The 23,712-nt window shown below is 43.7% G+C and overlaps 1 protein-coding gene across 1 annotated transcript; it reads right to left on the reverse strand.

The window, feature by feature from the left end:
• Nucleotides 1–540: 540 nt before the first annotated feature.
• eml2 (EMAP like 2) lies at nucleotides 541–21,062 on the reverse strand. The gene is made up of 19 exons (XM_080844861.1): nucleotides 20,932–21,062; nucleotides 16,810–16,838; nucleotides 15,849–15,978; nucleotides 13,011–13,160; nucleotides 10,938–11,007; nucleotides 10,418–10,528; nucleotides 9,651–9,746; nucleotides 7,753–7,887; nucleotides 6,111–6,210; nucleotides 5,574–5,728; nucleotides 4,896–5,021; nucleotides 4,104–4,235; nucleotides 3,645–3,712; nucleotides 3,297–3,385; nucleotides 2,870–2,967; nucleotides 2,619–2,706; nucleotides 2,181–2,276; nucleotides 1,535–1,665; nucleotides 541–1,101 (listed from the first exon to the last, which is right to left on the reverse strand). Exons 1-19 carry the CDS (start codon nucleotides 20,946–20,948, stop codon nucleotides 976–978), a joined length of 1,947 nt encoding a protein of 648 aa, XP_080700987.1. The 5' UTR covers nucleotides 20,949–21,062; the 3' UTR covers nucleotides 541–975.
• Between the last annotated feature and the right edge of the window lie 2,650 nt (nucleotides 21,063–23,712).

Here is a 23,712-nt window from a genome sequence, read left to right on the forward strand (position 1 = left end):
CTGGTTCCTGAACACGCCAGCCCTCGTCCGCACGGCCCAGTGGCTCCAGCCGCCAGCTCCCATCCTCAGAGACGCTGAGTGCCGTTTCAGGTGTTTCCTGCGGCACTGAGACCAGCAGATGATATTTCAAGAAACAACAAAAAAGACTCACACGCTTTAAGAGCTAATTGCTGCAGGCACCCGTATTTTATAAAAGCTTTATTTCTTGTTTATCCTTAAACAAGCTATATACTCATCTTGAAATTATATTGTTGTTATTGTAATTTGTTTAGTTTTTTGACCTTACCTGAAATTGCAGCACCAACAAATGAACCGCTTCTGACCCTTCAGGATGTAGGTTCTTCCTATGTAGATTGAGGTTCTCAAATCCTTGTTGTTAATGTGGTCGCAATATAGCGTGCTTTATTCGACTCTGGTGTGGTCAACTAAAGTCAGAAGAGTTTTAATAAATAATACTAATGACTGACTGAGCACAGGCAGAGGGTCAGTGTAGCCTTTAAAGAACATTCAAACACAGCACACTTCAGGTCCCTGTAAAAACTTTATTAACCAAACCGAAAAGGCAAAGCACAGCTTAAGCTCAACTTCTAAATATTGAATGCAAATAAGGTGCCACAACTACATTCGTCACTTCTGGATATTAAAATACCATGGTCACTCAATTATATTACTGCATCACATGTATATATCTCTATCGGCTTCTGCAACACAACAGCAATTAGCAGCTAAAACTGGAATTTCTTAAATAGCCTTTAAATAGTGTGGATTGTCAGGACTGTCATGCTTCTCTTCCTGATCCAGTGCTCCCTCTGGTGGCGCTTCAGCAGAACACTCATACAGCTACACAGGCGCTGAGAGGACTAAAGGGTGATGGGGGGGATTAGGCACAGCAGTGCTGCCCTCTACTGGGCAGGAGGCTACAGTGAAGATGCAGCAGATTTTCCAGGCTAGTGCTAGCGGTAGGGCTAGGTTAGGCTAAGCTAGCCCCCACTGCAGGATGCTTGTGTCCTTCCCTCCAGTAGAGATGAGGTGACTGTCGTCATGTAGAAAGGCAACATTGGTTACGTGGCTGCTGTGGCCGCCATACTGATGGCTGGGAGCCTGAAAAGAGGAGAGAAGAGGAGAGGAGAGAAGAGAAGAGAGGAGGAGAGATGAGGGGAGGAGAGGAGAGAGGTGGAGAGGAGAGATGAGGGGAGGAGAGATGAGGAGAGGAGAGATGAGGGGAGGAGAGAAGTGAAGAGATGAGGGGAGGAGAGGGGAGATGAGGGGAGGAGAGAAGAGTAGAGGAGGAGGAAAGAGAAGTGGAGAGGAGAGAAGAGGAGAGGAGATATGAGGGGAGGAGAGGAGAGGAGAGGAGAGGAGAGATGAGGGGAGGAGGAGGAGGGGAGGAAGAGGAGGAGGAGGAAAGAGATGAGAAGAAATGAAAAGAAGAGACGAGGAAAGACATCAGTAACGGTGTTGGGGTTTGCCAAATAATTAGTGATAACTAGATTTTGCCTTCCCCTGTTAAATAAAAACAGGTGTCTTTTCTCACCCTGGGCTGGGAACAGGGGCTGGAGAACAAGTGCACTTTGCCAAAGTCGTCGGCGGAGGCCAGTAAAGCACCATCGTGTGACCGGCACACGGCGTTAAGGTCTGTTCCGTCAGCACCGTCTGGCCAGATGCCTGTCAGGGTGAAACATATGGAGGAACCATGTGGTGAAACAGAGAGGAACAGTGACGTCAACAGAAAGCCCACCTGATGAGCGTGATGAACCTGATGGCTTTCCACAGTTTGCAATGACACAATCAGTCAATCAATCAATCAATCAATTTGTTGATTTGATCAAGAGGGACATCAGGCCTCATTTCTACGATCCTCACAATGGATATTATGTCATATTGATAGTCAAAAAAAGATCATTAATCATTAATTATTGATTGTTACTAAAGTAATTATTTAAAAAATATCAAAGTAACATGCAATCTCAACATTGTATGTTGATGCCTGTGTTATCCTGGGGACTACAATTCTTTCTTGAAGGTGGATGATTAATTAATTAAATTATAAGATTAATTTCGGCCTGTTAGAAAAGAAAACCAAGTACATGATCCACCTTGGCACTGATTTCTACCCCAGTATTACATGTAAAAACACCTTGCAGCCAAACACACTCTGTATCCCACGCGCGGGGACTCACCGAACACACCGAATCCCAGGACACAGGTGGAGGAGGCCCACTCCAGGTTGCGTACGGCATCCATGCTGGTGATGTGTTTGCCACTGGACGCTTCCCCTGGAGAGAGAGGCAGGGGCAGCAGGTGGTGTTATTAGTGTGTGTGTGTGTGTGTGTGTGTGTGTGTGTGTGTGTGTGTGTGTGTGTCTGTGTGTGTGTGTGTGTGTGTTTGTGTGTGTGTGTGTGTGTGGGTGTGTGTGTCTGTGTGTGTGTCTGTGTGTGTGTCTGTGTGTGTGTGTGTGTGTGTGTGTGTGTGTGTGATAGAGATAATGTGTGTGTGTAGGGGTGGGGGTGGGGGGCTGTTTCTGAGCGAGAGAGAGACATAGAATGAGTGTGGATGTGAGAGAGAGACAGAATGCGCACGCGTGTGTGTATGTTTAAATGTCACTGGAAAAAACTCACAGAATAGAATCTCGTAGTCTCCTGAGTTGGTGACAATAAACTGGCTGTCAGCGGACCAGTCCAGATGGGTCACAAAGCTGGAGTGTCCCTGTTGAGCAATATTGAGACATACACACACACAAACCAGGAAACACACACACACGCACACAGTCAATGGAACACAGATACACATACACATTTCATGAGCACTTTATGAACACAAACCAGAATGGGAGAATAAGCTTAAGGTGTCTGTCTCCATGGTTACTCACAGTGCATTTTCCCACACGGCTGTACTTCCTGCCGTTCTCTGTCACGGAGTAGATGTACACAAAGTTGTCGTGGGAAGCCACAGCCAGGTACGCTCCATCTGACACGGAGAACACAACACATACTGACTCACAATACGAGCAGGGGCAACAATGTATACTAGTAGCACCAGAGGTGCGTCCAAATTAGCAAACTATGGCAAATATTGTTTGCCTTCAGTTAACTAACATACGTGGACGCTGGACTGAGAGTTATCGTCTGATCAAACTATTTGGAATATTTACACAAAAACGTTCAACGTTAAACATTTTATTTCAAGTTCAAAGAAAATATGTGGGCCTATGTTTGTTAATATGAAGGCACTTCAACTTGTGGTTGTGCCTCATGTCTGTGACTGACAATGCTAACGCTAATGCTGTCCTGCCGTACCTGGGGAGTACTTAACATCAGAGATGATCTCATTGCCATCAGTGTGCACAGACACCAGGTCCCTGGTCTCAGTGTCCAGCACCACCCACCTGCAGCATAAGAAGAGCACATGACAAGTTAAACTCTGACCTCTAAGAGGGGTCCTGCAAGGTACTGTCTGAGTGAAAGTGCTGATTGTTAGTAGCTGATATTCAAATAGCTCGTAGCTACAAACGACACAGAAAAAGCTATCCTGCTTTATCTTGCATATTTAGTCCCAAAGCTGATGGCTTAAAAACACATTTCATAGTTGTGTGTAGATGATATCTCTGATTCTCTTGAAATAGATGAGAAAAGAAGAGAACCAACCGTCCAGTCATGGTTCCCACGGCCAACACAGCACCACTGGGGTGGAACCCTGCAGAACGAGCGGGATCCTGAGGAGAGAGAAGAGATACAGTTGATCAGTCTGAAGCAACATCAAAGACCACTGGCATAGAACACGTCAGAACATTAGCATCACTCTACAAAGACCGTTATCTTACCTCACACAACCTTCATCAAATGAACATGGCATTTACTTTGAAATATACGGATCTTCTAAACATTTAGGCCTGTTGTATTTCTTTTGTATTTAATGTAAATTAAAAATAACAGAACTGACTCCTGCCAGCGGCCTGCAGTAGTATCCTTACTACAGGTCTAAGAGCCTGATCTCTCTCTGGGGAACAGCCACTGATGGCAGCAATAACTGGACATATAACTGTACGTGGTGTGGTGTATTAGAGTGCGATGCAAGCATAGGGATGCGGCGGGTGCATTAAGCACCTCGATGGCTTTGCTCCAGAGGGGCTGGTGTGTGAGGGTGTCCCACAGGTGGACCTGCTTGTCCTGGCCGCACGTCACAAACTGCTCCAGGCTAGGATGCACGTCCAGACCCCACAGCTCGTCTGTGTGACCCTGAGACAGGAATGGAGCAGGAGGAGGAAGAGGAGTGAGAGAGAGAGGAAGGCCAGAGGACAGGAGGAAAGAGAAGACACAAAACAGCCAGGAGGAGAGAAGCAAAGGAGGAGTAAATCAGGGTAAGAATGAAGGATACCAACAGGAGAAAATGGAATGTAAAAAAAAAAAAGATACAATGACATTTATCAATGACATTAACAAAAGTTATTTTAAGCATTAGTTACCCAGAGTGTTATTCCCTTAACAAACTGCTGCAGCTGCTTTAAACTACCTAGGAATGAACAGGAAGTGGTAAGCAGCTAGCAGCTTTGTGAGCGTAAAGTGACTGCTTTTGTGGATAGAGCTGTTTGTGAGCGTGAAGTGACTGCTTTTGTGGATAGAGCTGTTTGTGAGCGTGAAGTAACTGCTTGTGTGGATAGAGCTGTTTGTGAATCTAGAGTGACTGCTTGTGTGAATAGAGCTGTTTGTGAATCTAGAGTGACTGCTTGTGTGGATAGAGCTGTTTGTGAGCGTGAAGTGACTGCTTGTGTGAATAGAGCTGTTTGTGAGCGTAGAGTGACTGCTTGTGTGGATAGAGCTGTTTGTGAGCGTGAAGTGACTGCTTGTGTGGATAGAGCTGTTTGTGAGCGTAGAGTGACTGTGATACTGTAACTGTACCTGTACGATGGGTGAGAGCGCCCCAGAAAGGGAGCCCTGCAGGATTGCGTTACGGGTCGTGCCCACAAACAGCTCCTCCTGTTTCCCCTCAGCCAAGGAGCGCACTGGCCCAAACGCCTCAGGAACCTTAAGGACACACACACACACACACACGCACACACACACACACACACACACACACACACACACACACACACACACACACACACAAAATCTGAGTCTGCCAATATGTACACCGCTGCTTTTTGTATCAAGGTCAGCAATGTAATGATATGTGCTGAATATGATCCATAGCAACAGGCATCACCACAGTAACACAGCACAGTAGAACCCTTTGAACAAAGAGGAACAGGCCATTCTTCTCTTCTGCTTTTCTCCTTGAAAGGTGTGTGTGTGTGTGTGTGTGTGTGTGTGTTTTAGATGTTTTTAGGGACATGAGTTTGTCAGAACTCAATCTCTCTCTCTGTGTATGTGTGTATGAGTGTGTTAGTTGTTTTTGAGCATAGGGGTCAATCTCAGTTCAATTTCTGTGTGTGCGTGTGTGTGTGTGTGTGTGTGTGTGTGTGTGTGTGTGTGTGTGTGTGTGTTTCTGTTAGCTGTTTTGAGCACAGGTGTCAATCTCAGCTCAATCTCTGTGTATGTGTGTTAGTTGCTTTTGAGCACAGGGGTTCATCTCACCTCAATCTCACTCTGCTTGTGGTACTCGTGATCCCACTGAACCACACGGCGGTCCTTGCCCCCGCCTGACACCAGCGTCCCGTCCTTCAGCACACACAGGGCAAAGATCCCGCCCTCATGAGCACCTGTGACCGCATAACTGATCTTGTGCCCACCTGTCAATCAACAACAGATGCACCAATCAAACACCACAATGAGTGTAAATTCACTTCCATGTGAGAATCTCAATACACAATGTCAAACTACTAATAGGTAAGTTTGTGACTGTATGAGTTTATAAGAAAATGGACAAAAAGGGTGAAATCTAACACCGTTAAAGGTTCTTTGTTTGTACTGGAACCTAGAGAACAGTGTGTGCTATGAAACAAAACATATGTTTACATGGCACCATTTTTTTTTAAATGTTTCCTTGATCTCCTTATTTGCTGGGTTTGTACCTCACTTGTTATGAGCTTTGGATAAAAGAGCCTTGCATTTGACCAAATGACTGAATGTGTAAATGTTGAAAAAGGAAATGTAGACTTGTCTTAGTCAGACCTTTGGCCCAGATGTAGATGTTTCCGCTCGAGTCTCCCGTGATGGCGTCTCCATTTTCAGCAAATGCAACACACAGGACGTACTTGGGCTTCTCGTGTTTCTGAAGGGGACAGGAACAGGACGTTGTTATAACTCTCACATTATTAATATAAAAGCTTCTGCAAGAAATTCCATGCCTGATGTAGAATGCAAATGTCCCTGACGACACAAAATATGGGATTTATGACATCACAGTAAAGTACCTCCTCTGTGACTGTTTTAATTGGACAAAGCTGGCGGATCAGCATGTGCCTCTCACTGGGATGGATAAAGATCCATTGCTTTTCCTGTCCGAGACTGCATGTGTTTTCACTTCACTTGAGCCCAACACAGCTTATTTCACAAATCACTGCCTCCCAGCTTAAAGAGGTGTTAATGCATACAAACCAGCCGCTAAATGCCTGCATTGCTCTATCGCCAATGAAAACCTGCATCATATCTGCGCTCCACAATGGCGTATCTTTGTAAGCCTTCAATGATTTAGGCGGGCACAAGCCTCACAGGGCCTGACGTGATTTTGGCTCTTAAAGGGAAACTTCTGGACTCAGGTGTGTCTTTGTAGGGATGCTTTCCATGCTGTCAGACCCTTATAATAACATTTACAAGCCTGTCAGTGGCGAAAACAAGTGGTTTACTCTGAAAATCTGAATCAGAATCAGATTTATTGTCAAGTAGGTTTACACCTACCTGAAATTTGCTCTGGTGTATGGGTGCATAGAGTAAACATAAAAACATACACACACCATAATATAATAAATAATACAATACACAATAGGTACTACACATAACATAAAACATAGAAACACACTAAGTACTACACATAAGATAAGTACAGATAGAACACAGTATATATGGATACAGATATATATAAAAAAAAGAGTGTATATAAAAAAGTAAAGTGGAAGGTAAAATGCAAAAATGCAGGGCAAGAATGCAAAAGTGAATGTGCAATGTGCAATGTGCAGTGTGCAATGTAATGTAATGTGAGTTAAAATAACACAGACTTGAAGTGTATCATGCTTGCCCCATAAGATTGCCCAGGACCGATTTCTATCTTTTTTGTCCTTATAATAAAGGTTTAGACCCAAAAAGGTCTTGAAATAGGAGAAATGACAGTCTGGAGACAATATGCTGGACAAGACAATGAGTGTTCAAGGCAACAGGCTTCAGCTACTAGATTTTCCTGTAAGACCCATGCCTAACTGTGATGGAGTGCCGTCGCGACAGATGAGTATGTGCTCTGACTGCCATGCCATTGAGCCTCATCAACTCTTTGGCGTTGCAGTCAGAGTGCAGGTTAGATACCATGTAGACCTGGGTTCAAGGCCATGTGGGGTGACTGCTCTCTCCCTTCACTACAATGCACATATATTGTGGTATTCTATTTAAATACTTGTACTTCTGTTGTTGGAATGTGATGTTTTTTATTTCCACATTTGTAAACAGACCACGTAAAAAAATGTCATACCATTAATGCTGTCGTTTGTACCATCCTGTCTATGGACCCCACCCACATTTAGTCAACTATTTACCACACTTGTCTCAAGACATCATCTAAATATACATCTGGCTACGTGATCCTAGAGGCTAATCAGGAGCGTACCTCAAACAGGCCTTGTCTCTTGGTGAGAGTGCTGCCCTCCATGGTCCAGAAGTTGATGTGGGATTTCGCCCAGGTGACGATCAGGTTGGCCTCCATTGGGTGGAAGGCAGCTCCCAGCACGGAGTCATTCGAACACTGAGGCATTCAAATACAGGAGTGAGTGGTTTATGAATATGGTCAAATACAGGAGTGTCTTATTGATTATGTTCAAATACAGGAGTGAGGGTCTTATTGATTATGGTCAAATACAGGAGTGAGTGTCTTATTGATTATGGTCAAATACAGGAATCTCTTATTGATTATGGTCAAATACAGGAGTGTCTTATTGATTATGGTCAAATACAGGAGTGTATTATTTATTATGGTCAAATACAGGCCTTCATACACCATCTAGCACCCAGCAGAACAACTCCTAAGACTCAAGTCTGAGGTATAAGTTAGATACCAGGTACATAATTAACCGATTAATGGATTACTAGTTGAAGCGTAAACCCACATAAACACTGCATAACACATTCAAAAGGCAATGCATGTTTGTTCATGAGGATCTTATGTTATTATTCTCAGCATAACAAATAATTCAAGAAACAGCACGGTATTGACCATTCATAGATAGTCATGCTTTGACTCTTGCTTTGATATTTTTTCTTTATGTCCATACGGTGTAATGTATACTATTACATGCAATTTTGCTGAATACTGACAAAAGCTCTCCATAAATGTCGAAACATCTTTTTTTAAACAACTTATTTCATTGTGCGTAGGTACAGTTCAAATAAACTGTCGCCGACATTTGTGACTAGTGTTTTCGCTTTTGAACCTATATGGCTAGGATGCGTGTTAATGTTTGGTTTCTGGAGTTACCCTGGTGGCCTTTGGGAGTAACTGCTGCACCCCTCATGAGGTAAACAACAGATTTCACTCTGATCTACCATCCAGCGAGTCATCGCTTCTCTGCAGACCACGCCACTGCAGAGCCCACCTTATTGCACTGGCAAATGGCAAGCGCCATGGCAACAGACACATAAAACACTTAGACATTTCAATTAACTGACTGTCTGCTGGAAGAGATGGGGAAAAAGCCACCTTTAGGTTTTATGGCTTCACCTGCAGAGAGCACAATTAACACCCCAGTGGCCTTAACCGCTCGCATGAAATGAATGAGCTCTTAGGACAGAGTGTAGGGTGTAGAGTTCCTGAATGTTGTTTAAAATCTTAATGATACGTAATGGCAGCAGTCTAATAGCAGTTATCTACTTATCTGAATTGTTTTTTTTCATACTGTGCTCACACTTAATTTCCTGTTTATGGCTTGTTGTGATTGCACATATTACCTCAACTTAACACCCACAACTTAACAACCAGAGACAGTTGTGGTTTAACAGTGTCTTATAGTAGTATTATCCTCAGAAGGGAATTGGCAAATATTGGCAACTACACTATGCAACCTGCTGCCCACTTAGCTGATCTTGCTGTTGATGGCCTAAACCTAAAGCCTTATGAATTAACTACTTTTTAATAAAATGTCCAGTCCCCGCTCCTGGTGAAAGATTATTGAGATCTGAACTCAACAACCAATCAAATACATCCCTCATCTGTGTGCTCCTGAAGCAACGTTATTAATAATCATCTTGAATAGTGTACTGCTCAGTCCAGGCCACTTTGATTATTTCCCGTTGACAGAGCAGGGACTGAGGACAAACACCAGAGATGTTTTTGAGCGCACATACAGAAGAGAGCTATAGGACTGTGAAGAGAGATTAGTAGAGTTTGACAAAAAGTCTATTGGACTAGAATCGAGGACTACACCTTCCTTGCATGAAGTAGAGCTAATGAGAAAGGACAATAATGAATGGTTGAGTGTAATGACTATGAAGTGAAGTATGTGAGTGTCGGACCTTCACGTCAGCCAGCTGCTTCTCCTTCTGCCAGTCCCACACAGACAGGATGTGGTCGTTGGCATCGTCCACAGCGCACAGGTGTGCCCCTCCGTTCTACACACACAAACACACACACACACACACACACACACACACACACACACACACACACACACACACACACACACACACACACACACACACACACACACACACACACACACACAAATTAATGAATGAATGTCAGCAAGGTCATAACCCTTCAATACTCCCAGTAAACCAACAGAAAGCGGATCAATACAGACAGTATATATTCTATACAGAGGTCAAGAGGCTGGCACACTGATGAGATGACTTTCATTTAATCAATCAATACATGTCATTTTCCCCTACCATTACTGCAGTTGAATGAGGCACAACACCAGCTAATGGACACTTAAGATCATCTTCTCTTGTAGAGATTCACAAGTATCTACCAACCTGACACATCCATCAGCACTGAACATGCAGGACATGGATTTATTTGTAGATGAATTTAATTCATTAAAACAAAGCAGTTCTGAAGGGACGGTGTGATGAGAGTGCTTTTAGATTATGCCGTCACATTATACACATCTTGGTTGTTTGTTTTTACGGGCAGGAGAGACGAAAGGAAATTGCTTAAAAGGCCTGAAAGTACTGTAAGAGAGTCGAGAAGCATTTTTATGACCTAACAAACTACCTATAGCACCTCTCAAACACAAGGTAAGTGCATGTGTAAGTGTGGAGTGTGTGCTCCCGCGTACCGATTTAGAGAAGGCCACACAGGTGACAGCGCGGTCAAACACGCCCGTCCCGATGACATGAAGGGTATTGAGGCTGACCGAGTCCCACACGCGCACATGAGGAGCCAGCGCCTACAGATACATCAGTAATAATGCATTCACTTATACAACACTTATACAGCAATAATATATTTACTTATACAGCACTTATACAGCAATAACACATTAACTTATACAACACTTATACAGTAATAATATATTAACTTAAAAAACACTTATACAGCAATATCACATTAACTTATAAAACACTTAGACAGTAATAATGTATTAACTTAAACAACACTTAGACAGTAATAACACATTAACTTAAACAGCAGTCATAATAAATTCAGCAGTGACTGTACACATCTCCCACATCCCTGCTGCTGTTTTTCTGCCACCAATGCCACAGGAGGTTTATGCAAGGCTTGAATGAATGTGATGAAAATACCACAATTGATGAACATACCACAAGTGATGATAAACCACAAACAAAGATTACCTTGCCATCTTTAGAGGTTCCGGCAACTTGTCCCGTCGCTATGGTGACCATGTCTGGGTGGATGGCCAAGCTAAAGAGAGAGACAGGGTCAGGGTCAGAGGCTGAAAAAGCCAAAGCTTTCTTAATGGTCGCACAGGGAATAGAATCTGGCTTGCATCCACTCAATAAAACAAACAGATATTGTCCAACTTGGCCTTTATAATAAACCATGTTCTGAGCCAACATACCCAAGCATTTAAACGACTGAGACTGAACTTTAGCGAACAGTAAATATTTGGGAGATTGCAGGAAATGCATCTTGCAAGTTGAGTTGAACGATGAAACTGGTGAAATGTGGACTGCCATCGTGACATCTTATAATGCATGCCGTGGCTGTTTCTTTAGGCCTGTGCTACACAAGACCCTGTGATCCTGTAATCACAGACTAATTTGTCATTCCTTTATCAATTCATCTGTGTGTGATCTTGGGGAAGAATGAGGGTGTATCTCTGTTTTCACTCTTGGGAATGTTTTGGCTAAAGCCACTGTGAGAGGGGAATAGTCTATCTTTATATGACATGAAAGAAGCTCAGCCCGATGAGAGCTTAGGACTGAGGCTTGGCAAAATAGAAATTTTGCCTGGAAACATTCCATGCATCCCTGCTAAACACCATCTCATTTGGTTGTGTAAACGGTAATGCTCTGCCAACTGTTCCTGCCAGCTCTGCACAGGAACAAACACAGCTCACCAAACACACATCTCGCCCTTGACAACCTTTTTTTTTTTTTTTTTTACTTGGCTCCATGTCACGATTGTCATGTTTAAAAGGACATTTTCTAAAGCTCCCAGACTTCCCCTGGTGGGGGACTGTTCCTCCTTTGTGGGGTGTTACGCAAGTGTCTGGTTTTTGCAATGTGGATGAACACCACAGGGAGTTGAAACCGCTTTTAAACTGAGGGAGGAGGAGATCTCCAGCCCTGAACTTTAACCTCTGACACACACAATAACGCTTACTTCTAGGGTTTTCAGTTAGCCTAATGAGTGCAAGCTGACTGCTGGGATACCCAAACATAATAATAATCCTGTCTATTTATACTACCGGTATACTTTGGGCTAACGTGGCCAGTGCCTTTGAACTACACTGTAAACCCAAACAGTTCTACTAAATTATTAACATTATGTATTCAGTACTTAAAACCTGGTATTTAGTTGACCCAACTTTAAATGTATACGTTTTCTGAGCAAGTGAAGACGTTTTAATTGTATTTGGGATGTATTTGTTTGAGTAAACAATGCCTGATAACTCGTATTTTTTTAGTATCTGACTTCCTCAACGTCTTTGAGAACACCATTGCAGAGTTCTTGTGATGAGAGATGGAGACAGCAGACTTAAGGTAGTGGAGTCGTTTAGTAATCGAGAGGTCGGAAGCTTTCTAGTTCGATTCCCCACTCCTCCTTACCAAGTGTATAAGTGTGAACCCCTAAACTGCTCCTGATCTATAAATGCAAAATTCCTTGTAAATCGCTTTGGATAAAAGCGTCTGCTAAATCACAGATGTATATGTACATCTGGCAACACTGGGAAGGCGGTTGACCAATGACAGTTCTCTCTACAGTAAGACCTTGTGCAAGAAGTTGGAATGTAAGGGAGATACCCTTTCAAAAACTTGAAAGGGGGTAATAACTAGTTTGTGAAAGACCCAGAGAAACACAAATATCCGACGAGGCAAAATCCTCTGAGATTTTGAAATAATATGAGTTCAGAGAACTTAAAAATTATGAAAATGATAACAAAATAAATCAGTATAGCCGATGTATCATTTCAAAGTTAAGTTTACTTAAAAAAAATTCTATATGTACTCATATTATGTAATCGGTTACATCAAAAGTTTTAAGTACTCTGAACTTGTTCAGGTTTACAGTGTGCTGGTGACCGTCAAATAACAATAACAATAATAACACAGTTTCACTTTCATCTAGCCTTCTGGGTGCCACTGAACTGTCTGCTATTATGGTCCATCAACCTAACCCTTAAAGGAGGAGGAAGAGGTGAAGGAGGAGGAGGAGGAGAAGGAAGAGGAGGATCATCTCACCACTTCACGTCGTCGTTGTGTCCCAGGTAGTGGCGCTGCTGCTGCTCCTCCACGTTGTAGAGCACCACCACGGAGGCGTTGAAGTAGACGATCTCGCCCGTGGGCAGCAGGTAGAGGTTGGAGCGGCAGTCTCGGCCCCTGTACCCATATCTGGGCCGCAGGGAGTTAGGGAACACAGAGCCAGTCTCAAGGGAACAGGGGAACGTTTGCAGCAGGGTTCCAGAATGGAACACAGGGCCAGTCTCTAGAGAACAGGAGAACGTCTGCAGCAGGGTTCCAGAATAGACATGAGGCATCAAGACATGCTTTGAAGTTCCTTCATAATTCATTTTTTTATCACATTCAAATCCTTTTAACTGTGTTTCAGCCTACAGCTGGAAAGCAAATGTGCTGATAAACACCAGAGTAGATTCAACCTCCACAGAACCATCTCTTAAACTATTAATAGTAATAATACAATATTTCCCATAATTCACAGTAGAGTTCTAAAAAGGGTTCCTCAGACACATTTCTCGAAAAGGAAGACCTTCCACACTACAGGACTATACTATTAAGTGATGCAAGACTGACATGGCATTGAAACAGCATCTCTATGACATTTAAAATATGTCAACAAGCTGCTGAGAGTCATGCATGTTCAACAGATGCCTTACAGCATCCAAATCCCAACGGATATAGCAACCACTCTAACACTCTATTTTGACCACAACAGACCCTGCAGTGAATGCATTACTTAGCAATGCCACATATGAGCTTTAAAATGGTGTGGCGTTAAAATGCCTACTTTAAGTGCCACACAACTGAGCCTTGATAAAAAGGGTCAAAGTGTACCATGGCCATGTTAACTGAGCAAGTGCTGGGGGCTCTGTGGATTTTCAGAGTGCACTGCATGCATGGAGTGGTTTTTGAATGGTTCTTTGATTCAATCAAGCCTATTTGATTAGATTTTAAACTAGTTTAAATGTATTCAGTTCAATGTGTTGCATGCTTTTAACATAAGAAGTGCTACACCACAGCTTAACAATGTCCACACCTAACCCAACAGATGAAAAAAAAACAAAAATCAAAAATTAATGTTTTCATTGCGGCTTTGTACTTTTAACTACTTAAACATCGTCGTGTGAACAACTGTAGGAATCCGGGAACCTGGAGAAGACAGAAGAGGAGAAAGACACAAGGGGCCCTATCTTGCCGATCAGAAACGCAAGTAGGACGGCGCCAAGCGCAAGTAGCTGTGTGGGCGGCTCTATGGCGCAGTTACTATTTTAACGGCGGAAAAAACACACTTGCGTCCAGCGCAAGTGTCAAAAGGGTTGGTCCAAAGGAGGTTACTCAGCCATAGGTGTGGTTTGGGCGTAATATGCAATAAACCAATCCGAGCGTCATTTCACATTCCCTTTAAGAGCGAGAAGCGCATAGTCCATAGCGGCTTGTTATTTTGATGGCGGAATTACCTGTTGGAAGACCGGAGAAGTTCACAGCCAAGGAGACCGACGTGAGATTTACACACATTTTTTGGCCATATATAATTACAAGGAAAATAAAGTATTTACCACTCGAGGAAATCATTGTGATATCCATATCCAAGATATTTTAAAAATAAGCATACATGTAGCCTACACATTGACCCAAATGATTCAGGTTAATTGAAGCTGCGTGACATTTGATTTATTGTATGGCTTTGTAAAAAGCCGGGAGATAGATATATATGGGGATGCGAGAAACCCTCCAAAAGTAAGCAGTCAAGCAAGCATGTCAAGATATTGCCGTGATTGTTTCTGCAACGGGGCACCCGAAAACGTTGCCGTCCGGAGACGTGGGACATCCAAGCTGGAAGGTAACACACGTTCTCGTGCCTTCACGGGAGGTGGATCTGCCTCGACCCAGGATCTGACGGCAGCAGAGGACATCGCCACGAGTACCCTCACGCCTGAGAGCGTGCAGGGATTTGGGGGCATGGAAATCGGCACCCAAGCCAGTGCACCAGCTGACCAAGGTACATAAATAAAGTCCACATACACAGAGATGAGTTTACAAGATTTATAATAACACTGGCATTAAATAAATGCAACAAAGCCATACAATAAATCAAATGTCACGCAGCTTCAATTAACCTGAATCATTTGGGTCAATTGTGTACGCTAGATGTATGCCTAGTTTTTAAATGTCTTGGATACGGATATCACAATGATTTCCTCATGTGGTAAATACTTTATTTTCCTTGTAATTATATATGGCTTGCCAAACAATTGGTGTCAATCTCTCGTGAAGACGACAGAAGTAAAGTGTAGCCTACAGGTCCTATACTGTGCGGGCAAGCACATGCGCCCTTAAAATAGTGTTCTGAATACGCGTTACAGACTTTAGACATTGCGCCTCACATTAGACCAGCTTTTTTTTGGTCAATGGCGCACGGCGCACAGCGTTGTTTTGAAACTGCAAAATACCACTTGCGCCAGAGAAACGCCTTCTCTGTTCCGCCCCCGCCCATGTCGACGCAAGTTCATTTCGAAGCGCGCCTCTGGAGGGAAAATCGCGCTGTGCGCCGGGTGCAAGATAGGAATGATACATGCGTCGGTGACAATGTCAATTGCGCTGGGTGCAAGATAGGGCCCAAGGTCTAATAAGCTAAAACTTGTGTGACACTTTATTTGGATAGTCCACCTGCAGATCTAATCTGAGCATCTGTAGATAGTCTTTACGGGACCATCAAAATAAAGTGTGACCAAAACTTGACACATAATAAAGTACCATTTCATCTTTAAAAAACTTAAAGCAAAATAAAAATCTTAAAACAAAACAACAGCAACTGTGTTGCCATAAGCGTCTGAAGGATACACCCACTGCAGTTTGAGCTTGCGGTCAGGCAGCGCCATCTTCTGGTCGAGGCTGTATATGTCCCTCAGGTCATCAGGGATGTGCATGGTGACTGGACGGCCACGCAGAAACATGCGCACGTATCCATCATCTACATTATGAGAGAGACAAGAGAAAATATCTATGGAAGGGTTCTGTAAAAAACACTTCGGTAAAATGTAACAGACAAATAAATGAAGGAAACACAGAACGGGGAATTGCTCATCATTTTGCCCTCCACATTAGTGGTAGTCAAGTTCAATTGTAATTATTAACAAACTAAACTCCTAAATTCATCAATCTAAAATGGCCTCTGCATCTCCTGAAGGTGTAGCCCCACAATGGGCATCTCTGCACTGCGTGAATTCTCTGAGCTGTTTAGGTTAATAACAGTTTAGTTGCGTATTGCTTTTTAGATTCAAGGCCATTTCAGCTCCAAAGTAAGAGCCTTCCATTTTCAACATCAAATTTGACCACATAAAATCTCATTAGGAGGGGAGGCAGTGCTGCTAGACAGGCCAAATCAATTTGGGAAAATCCATCGCTCTTTCTCTCGCTCTCTCTCTCTGCCTGCCTCTCCCCCTATTTACTCCATCTCTCACTCCCTCACCCCTCTCTCTCTCTCTCTCTCTCTCTCTCTCTCTCTCTCTCTCGTACTCAAGGTCTTGGCAGTGACCCCCACTATACAGAACTTCCCATAATTCCACTCTATCTGCTGACTACACAGGGCCTTCCCGTAATTGTCTCATTAAAAATGAACATGAAACGACCTGAATGCACACAGCAGCTTCTTGTTTCTGTAAACACAGAAGTCACAAACACAAAGGCTCTCTCGTTCCCCCGCGCCTCTTTTTCCATTCTGTCCATATCCATCCCATCATCCATCACTCAAATAGGCATTTAGTTTTGGCTGGAATGCACAAATGGAGGACAAAGAGCCTACCTGCGTTCAGTGTGCATTCTTTGGTCTTGCTGAAAAAAGAAAAAGAGAAATCACATATTAATGCACAACATTCATTTATTGCATGTTTGAAGTATAAGGAGAACACATTACGCCAAACTTGGTCTCACTTTGGATTTTGGATGGTCCCCTACTGACTATCTACAGAACCTCTGTTTAGACTATCTACAGATGCTCAGATTGTAAACACACAATAAAAGTCTGTAACCTACAATTTATGGTTAGGGTTAGGGATTAGGGTTGGGTTTGGTTAAGGTGATGTTCAGTGGACAATTGTTAAGACTGACCTTGAATTTCAGCGAGCCATCTGTCTTAGTAGGCGGACTATCCAAATAAATTGTTGCCTCAACAATTTGAAACCGTTTGCATTTTTTATCAGTACACCAACTGTATGTCAGCACCTTTGCTGGTGAGTAAATTATTCATTCACTTCATTCATTTTCTCTCTGTCTCTCTCTCTCTCTCTCTCTCTCTCTCTGTCTCTCTCTCTCTCTCTCTCTCTCTCTCTCCTCTTCCTCCAGACCATCCTGTCAGTTGTCACTGGATGGAATTAATGGCGTCTCCATTCAAAGAGACAGGAACCACAGTGTCAGGATAATTCACTGTACCTAATGTATCTAAGGTATCTAGCTCAGCCAAAGGTGGAGGAAGAGTCATACCTCACTGTAATTATCTTATAGCATGTACTTCTACATTCTGTTTTCATCATAAATATAGAACAGACATTTGTATTATTATTATTTATTTGTATCAATATTATTATTAAAGGAGATTAAAAGGTATGTATTTAGTATATACCTGTGTGTGTGTGTGTGTGTGTGTGTGTGTGTGTGTGTGTGTGTGTGTGTGTGTGTGTGTGTGTGTGTGTGTGTGTGTGTGTGCGTGCGTGTATGTGTACTGTATGTGCCTTGTGTGGGCAAATGTGTGTGTAGCCATATGTGGCGGCGCATCTGAAGCCCTCACTTGGCAGACAGCATCTCTCCTGATGCTGTCTCTCTGCCCTCCTGTTGCTGTGCTATCTGAACTCTGATGTCATGGTGACAGGCTGACTGACAGGTCGTTCCACTCTGCCTCCGACAGCATTTTGACTTGCATTCTGCAAGAGCCAGCAGCACCCTCAGTGTGCCACGGAATGCATTCTGGACTATCAGGACCACCTCTCCCTCTCTCTCTCCATCTCTCTCTCACCCGCACTACCTCTCTCCATTTATCTCTGCTTCTTTCTCTCCATCTCATTAAATCATTCTCTCTCCCTCCCTTTCTCCCTCACAGTCTCTCTATCTTTCAGCCCCCCCCCCCCCCTCCCCCCCGCCTCTCTCCAACGGAATAAACAAGACATCACATTAGACTGTTTCAATGCTGTGCCATACCCACAGGGCCTGATTGTGATTTGATTGTCTAATTAATCTCATGGCTCTAACGATCACACAGGGACATGAGGGACACGTGAGGATAAGGGTAAGCATAGGGTTATGGGACGGATGGAATGGCCCCTAACGGAACTTAAACCACGAAGTGCATATGAATATGAGGCTCCATATGGCCCCCATTCACTCCCTCAACAAACACAGACACATAGTGACACGTAGCTTATCTCTCATCTCTTTCACCGCCTTAGGTTGGTTATGTAGGTAGATACCACACTATGCGATCGGCAGAGTGCACCGTCTCTCATCTCTCTCACCGCCTTAGGTGTGTTGTGTAGGTACATACCACACTATATGATCTGTGTGTTATGTAGGTAGATACCACACTATACGATCGGCAGAGTGCACTGTCTCGCCTTCTACTAGGCCCTCCATCTAAGCCAATCCATAGGAAAGAACAGCCATCATCACACACATCAGGGAGAGTAGCAGATGATAGATAACTTCTCAGGAACCATTACCATTGAAGTGGGTCTACACAGTCGAACTGTACAAGAGTAGCTGTATAAAAAGGATGAAAGCAATGACATTAATCTGCATAATTGATGTGCTAGTGTCTGCCATTATGGATAACCTATCAATGCTAAAGCTTCCCATCACTGACATCCATTTGCTCCCGTCTGACAGGCAGAAGAAACAGGGCAGCTCGGGTAAAAAAAAAAAAAAAAAACCTGCACTCTCATTAGACATGAAGTAAAATCTTTAAATGACAGCCTACTCTCTCGCAGGGGCTGAGGGCGGAGTCCTCTGAAACAGAGTTCACAAAGGACGTTTTGTGTCCTGGTTGTCCCCCCCCCCCCAAAAAAACCGCAGTGGGACGACTGCAAACAGACTTGATGCTAACGGACGCTAATTGAAGTACGTGTCACACTGGCATAATGGATTCCCTTTAAAATTCCTACGAATGAATGCAACTGTGGCAATGTTATTTGTCATGGTAAACAGTCAGTACAAGGCCATTTTAAGAAAAGCCATACTTGGGTTTTACGTATGACATCTCAGCCTTCAGTCTTCGGTCAAAATCATTCATCCAGTCTTCCGTAAAGAATTACAGTCATTGAGAGAATGGACCTGGCATGGACCTGGTGTTCCACAGTCAGACAATTACTTGGTAGTGCTTCAAATTCATTTTCGAAAGTCAATCACATTTGCTTCCATGCAAACAACAGATCCCTAGAACAGGGTGAAAGCCTGAAAGGTGATTACGTAAGAGGGGCTTTATTTTTTCGTGACATAACTGCAGAGCACTGCGGCTCCAGGCCACTGCAGCGCCAGGGCGACCACATAACTCAGACAGAATCAGTGAACACGATCCGTCTTTACAAAACCACATTATCAATATCACTGCATTAGAAAAGCGCCATTTCATACTGATAGAAAAACATGACGTTGTAAAAAGGCTGCCTTTCTGACAAAGAAGGACTGTGGAGGAAGCGCCCTGAGGCCGGATGCCATCAAACACTTTGTGGCTTTAACCTAAATTATAGAAGGGTTTGACTCTCACAGCAAGGACAGCACAGGCATTTTAAGGGAGTCTCACGCGATGCAGGCTAACAGAGTGATGTAGCACAGACAGGCCCACACATCATCACAATAATGAGCACTGAGAGGCTGCGTGATAAAGTGGGCTTTTGCACAGATTGGGGAAAAAAAACGTGTGTTCTTCCTTGCCAAGGGTTTGCCAACGCCCAGAGCCTTCTAGGGCATTTACATGAAAACCAAGAATCCTTATGCCTTCTCAGCTCTCTGCCTCAAGAGCAATCAGCAGTCTGGTAACACTCAAACACAAACACACACACACACACACACACACACACACACAAACATAAATACACACACACAAATAAAAACACACACACACACACACAAGCCAATATGTCTAATGCATGTCACTGAGCAATGGTGCAAATCAATATCCATTCTGCGGTGCAGGACGAGCCCAGTCATGCATCAGACTGCGGAACCTCCCCATCAACCAGCTAAACCCCCCCCCCCGCGGGCGTGCGCCGAGACCCCTAACACGATGGAAACGTCCCACATTGTGTTCGTCTGACATCCATTTTCCTGTCTTGCATGCCAGTGTTGTTTTCTCCAGCACCTCTAAATTAGTTCCAGACACGGAAATCAAAAGATCACCCCTCCTTTTGCCTGTTGACTCACTGGCGTAATGAAATTACTCTCCTGGCATAAACAGAGGACAAAAGCCTGAGTTGCTAAGAGATAGAGACAGAAGGCTTTTTAACATTCCGCACACACAGCTGACGGTATAGGGTCGGATACATTCACAGAGCTCATTGCATGGCAGGAGTTTGAATGAACATTCCCATAGACTTTGTAATGAAATGCTAGCAACTAAGTGATTACAGATGTAGACTGAAGTTAAGCACAGAAGATGAAAAAAATGAAAAAAAGTTTTTTCTTTCAGAAAGCTGCAGCTTGCAAAACCAAAACCAAAAGCCATCACTTCCCTAGCTTCCCTAACACGACTAAAGCAGTGATTACCAATCCCCTAAATTCCCTAACACGACTGAGGGAATGATACCAACCCAACCCAGAACTAAACACCACACCAGCTGCCCTAAAAAAAAAATACTTTCTTCCACTTAAGCTCTACCCCAGACTTCCTGGAAGAGTTTGTTTTTAACTGCAAAGTGAAGAAAACCATGGATGCATTTACCTCTCTGATCTCTTCATGGTGAGTGTTCCGTTATGCAACAGCGAGGCGACTAACGGGAAGAAACTCTTGCGTTGAGGGAAAAAAAAGCAGACAAACCGGAGTTCCTGGTTGTCAGAGCTTCACAACTTCAGCTGACTGTCTGAACTAAGTGAGAGCGTCCTCAAGCCCTGCTCAGCTAACCAATCACAGGGCACTTCCTGAGTTTGCATGACTGCCCCTTCAGAGGAGGGCCACACCTTCCTCCTGACGCTACACTGTGTAACATGAAGCATGGAGCGGCCCTGGGCACGGGAGCAGCACAGAGGGGGAAGGGCTGGACACACACACACACACAACACATGCCAGAGACAGACTTTTACTGATGAAAGGTGTCTACGTACAAGATACCAGTTGGGGCCAGGTGCTGAAGATATGTCAAAATAAAATGGATAAAAAGGATTGTTTTGCTTGATGAACAACTGAACAGCCAAAACATTTCTGAAGGCAGAAAATGCAGAGTGCGACTTTAATCCTTTTTCCCCCCCCCTGGTATACACACACTACCAAGCACATAACAGCTGACTCTTGGCCACGTCTGGCCGGGTTCTGGCTGGGTTCTGGCCCAGATTAGGTTACTGTTGACCAGACAGCAGCAGACTGGAGCCGATCAGACTCTGCTCTTGTCTACAGGCCTGCCATATGCCTCACACGGATCCATCATTACAGGCCATAAAAGCTGAAAAGCTGGCTTCATCTTATCTCTCTACCTCCGTTCTCAAATAGTGGACAGGTGAGTTTTCTTCCTGCCTGCAGGATAAGAGAGCCTGCCCCTGCCCCTGATAGCATGCCCCTGTCTTAGCAAACACCTGGATTGATGTTAATCACAGAGCAAGCAGAACACAAGACCTCAATTTTGCCAGTGGCTCTTTAATTGAACCACTGAGCCTGCACAAACAAGTTACAAACACACTATTCCTGCTTGACTGTTGTCAAATTTGACACCAAAACCCAAGTTGTTTGCAGAGACACACAATTAAGGTAAGTAACCTGAGTGTTTTGTTTCTTTTAAAGCTTTAGTGCTTGCGGGGTCAGTTATCCCCAGCACTTTTTTGCATTGTCTGTTCCACTCCACCCACACACAGGGGACCTTAAATAATTCACACTCGGCATTTCCACCCAAGGATGGTTATTTTCTGCCCTCAGGGGAAACCAGAGCAGGTCCTGAGGGTGACGTGCCATCATTAAGCCAGAGCTCTTCAGCATAGCAGTGGCATCATAAAGCCCCTACAAAGTAGTAGTTCAGCAGCCATTTTGTCAGCAGTAAGAGACAATGTGCCAAATAGAGCACTGTGAAATATCCTAGGCTATATGACATGGCAGTTATGACATGAACTGGATCCCCTATATTTATGAGTGGATTCAAAGTTTCTGGTTAGTGCTGTGTTGCTCGTTACCTGCAAAAGTACTCTGTTATCTAACTGTGGGTTTAAGTTCAAGTTCAAGTCTTTTATTGTCAGATGCTCAAAACAACAGAGTCAGACTGCGCACTGAACTTCTTAAGACAAAACGCCGCACAGCAACCTAACATAACATAACATATAAGTACTCTTTGTCAGGCTTTACTCAGGGATTAAACCCGAGTAGCTGGATGTGGGGAACCCGCGCTTTAGCCAAGTATGCTAGAGGACCCAAATGCAGGATGATGTTGAGAGTTGGTATTTATTTCACACAAAAGTTCCAAAAAACACAAAAGATACTTTAAACTGCGAAAAATCCAAAAACACAGGAGATGGAGGTAAAAGGCTAAAGACTACAAACTTAGGAAGCTACAAAAGGTAGCTCTCGCTCTTAAGGCGGAAAAAACTGAAAGCAAAAACACTGATGGCTACTTGAAGAAGCACTCTCCCAAAAGCGGCTTAAGAACCACAGCACGACACCAACCTGAAACCAGCTGTAGCTATAGGCACCTGAGTGCAAAAGAGGGCTACATGTCCTTCGCACAGACTTACACACCGGTCACACGTACGCGTTGGAATGCGTTGATGCATCAGGCGACACCTATCATTTAGGATTTTCTGTCCTCGGCACTGAACTTCTTAAGACAAAACACTGCACAGCAACCTAACATAACATAACATATAAGTACTCTTAACATAAGTGACACATATAATATACATAATAATCCTATACTGACGTGGAAAACTTAAACATTTTAAATATACTGAATATGTGGTAATAATTGGTAGTGCAATAATACCGGTAGTGCAAACAGTATTTGAAAGTGACAATGTGTAAAGTGGCGATTGAAAAAAAGTGGCGAGAGTGAATCATGGTTAACGTAACTTGGTATGGTAACAAAAGGTTTCAAATGCTTTATGGAACAGGGTTGTTTAGTTTTTTTCTAGTAATTTTCATGAGGAAAAAGCTTTATGTTAGCACAGCCTACATATTAAGTTGGTCCCTCTCAGGTCTCCATCAGGCAAGACTGTGACCTTAGTAAAACACACAAACCTTAGCAGTTCGGTGCCATCTGGGAATCCCTATGGTCCTGCATTGAAAGGTCATAGAGATGCGTGTACAGACGGAGCTGAGACTCTCTTTGCATATGCACCAGCCGCACCGTGTGCCTACAAGAATTGGAAGGTGCGTGTCCAGCCAAAATGACACAAAAGCGCAACACGCACCAAATGGTGTCTTTTTGGACGCGCTGCCGTGCACAAGTACAGGAACGGCAGGTATACGCTCTGATTGAGGCTGAACGTTAGATAGCAGTTTGCACACAGAAGTCCTGAGATGCTGAAT

Source organism: Sprattus sprattus (assembly GCF_963457725.1).
Source record: "Sprattus sprattus genome assembly, chromosome: 9".
Taxonomy (NCBI): domain Eukaryota; kingdom Metazoa; phylum Chordata; class Actinopteri; order Clupeiformes; family Clupeidae; genus Sprattus; species Sprattus sprattus.

Coding starts and splice junctions, on each gene's coding strand:
- eml2 (XM_080844861.1), bottom strand. Junction 7,888..9,650: donor AGCAGCTGGCTGACGTGAAG/GTCCGACACTCA, acceptor TGAATGCCTCAG/TGTTCGAATGACTCCGTGCT. Junction 3,713..4,103: donor TCTGGAGCAAAGCCATCGAG/GTGCTTAATGCA, acceptor CTCTCTCCTCAG/GATCCCGCTCGTTCTGCAGG.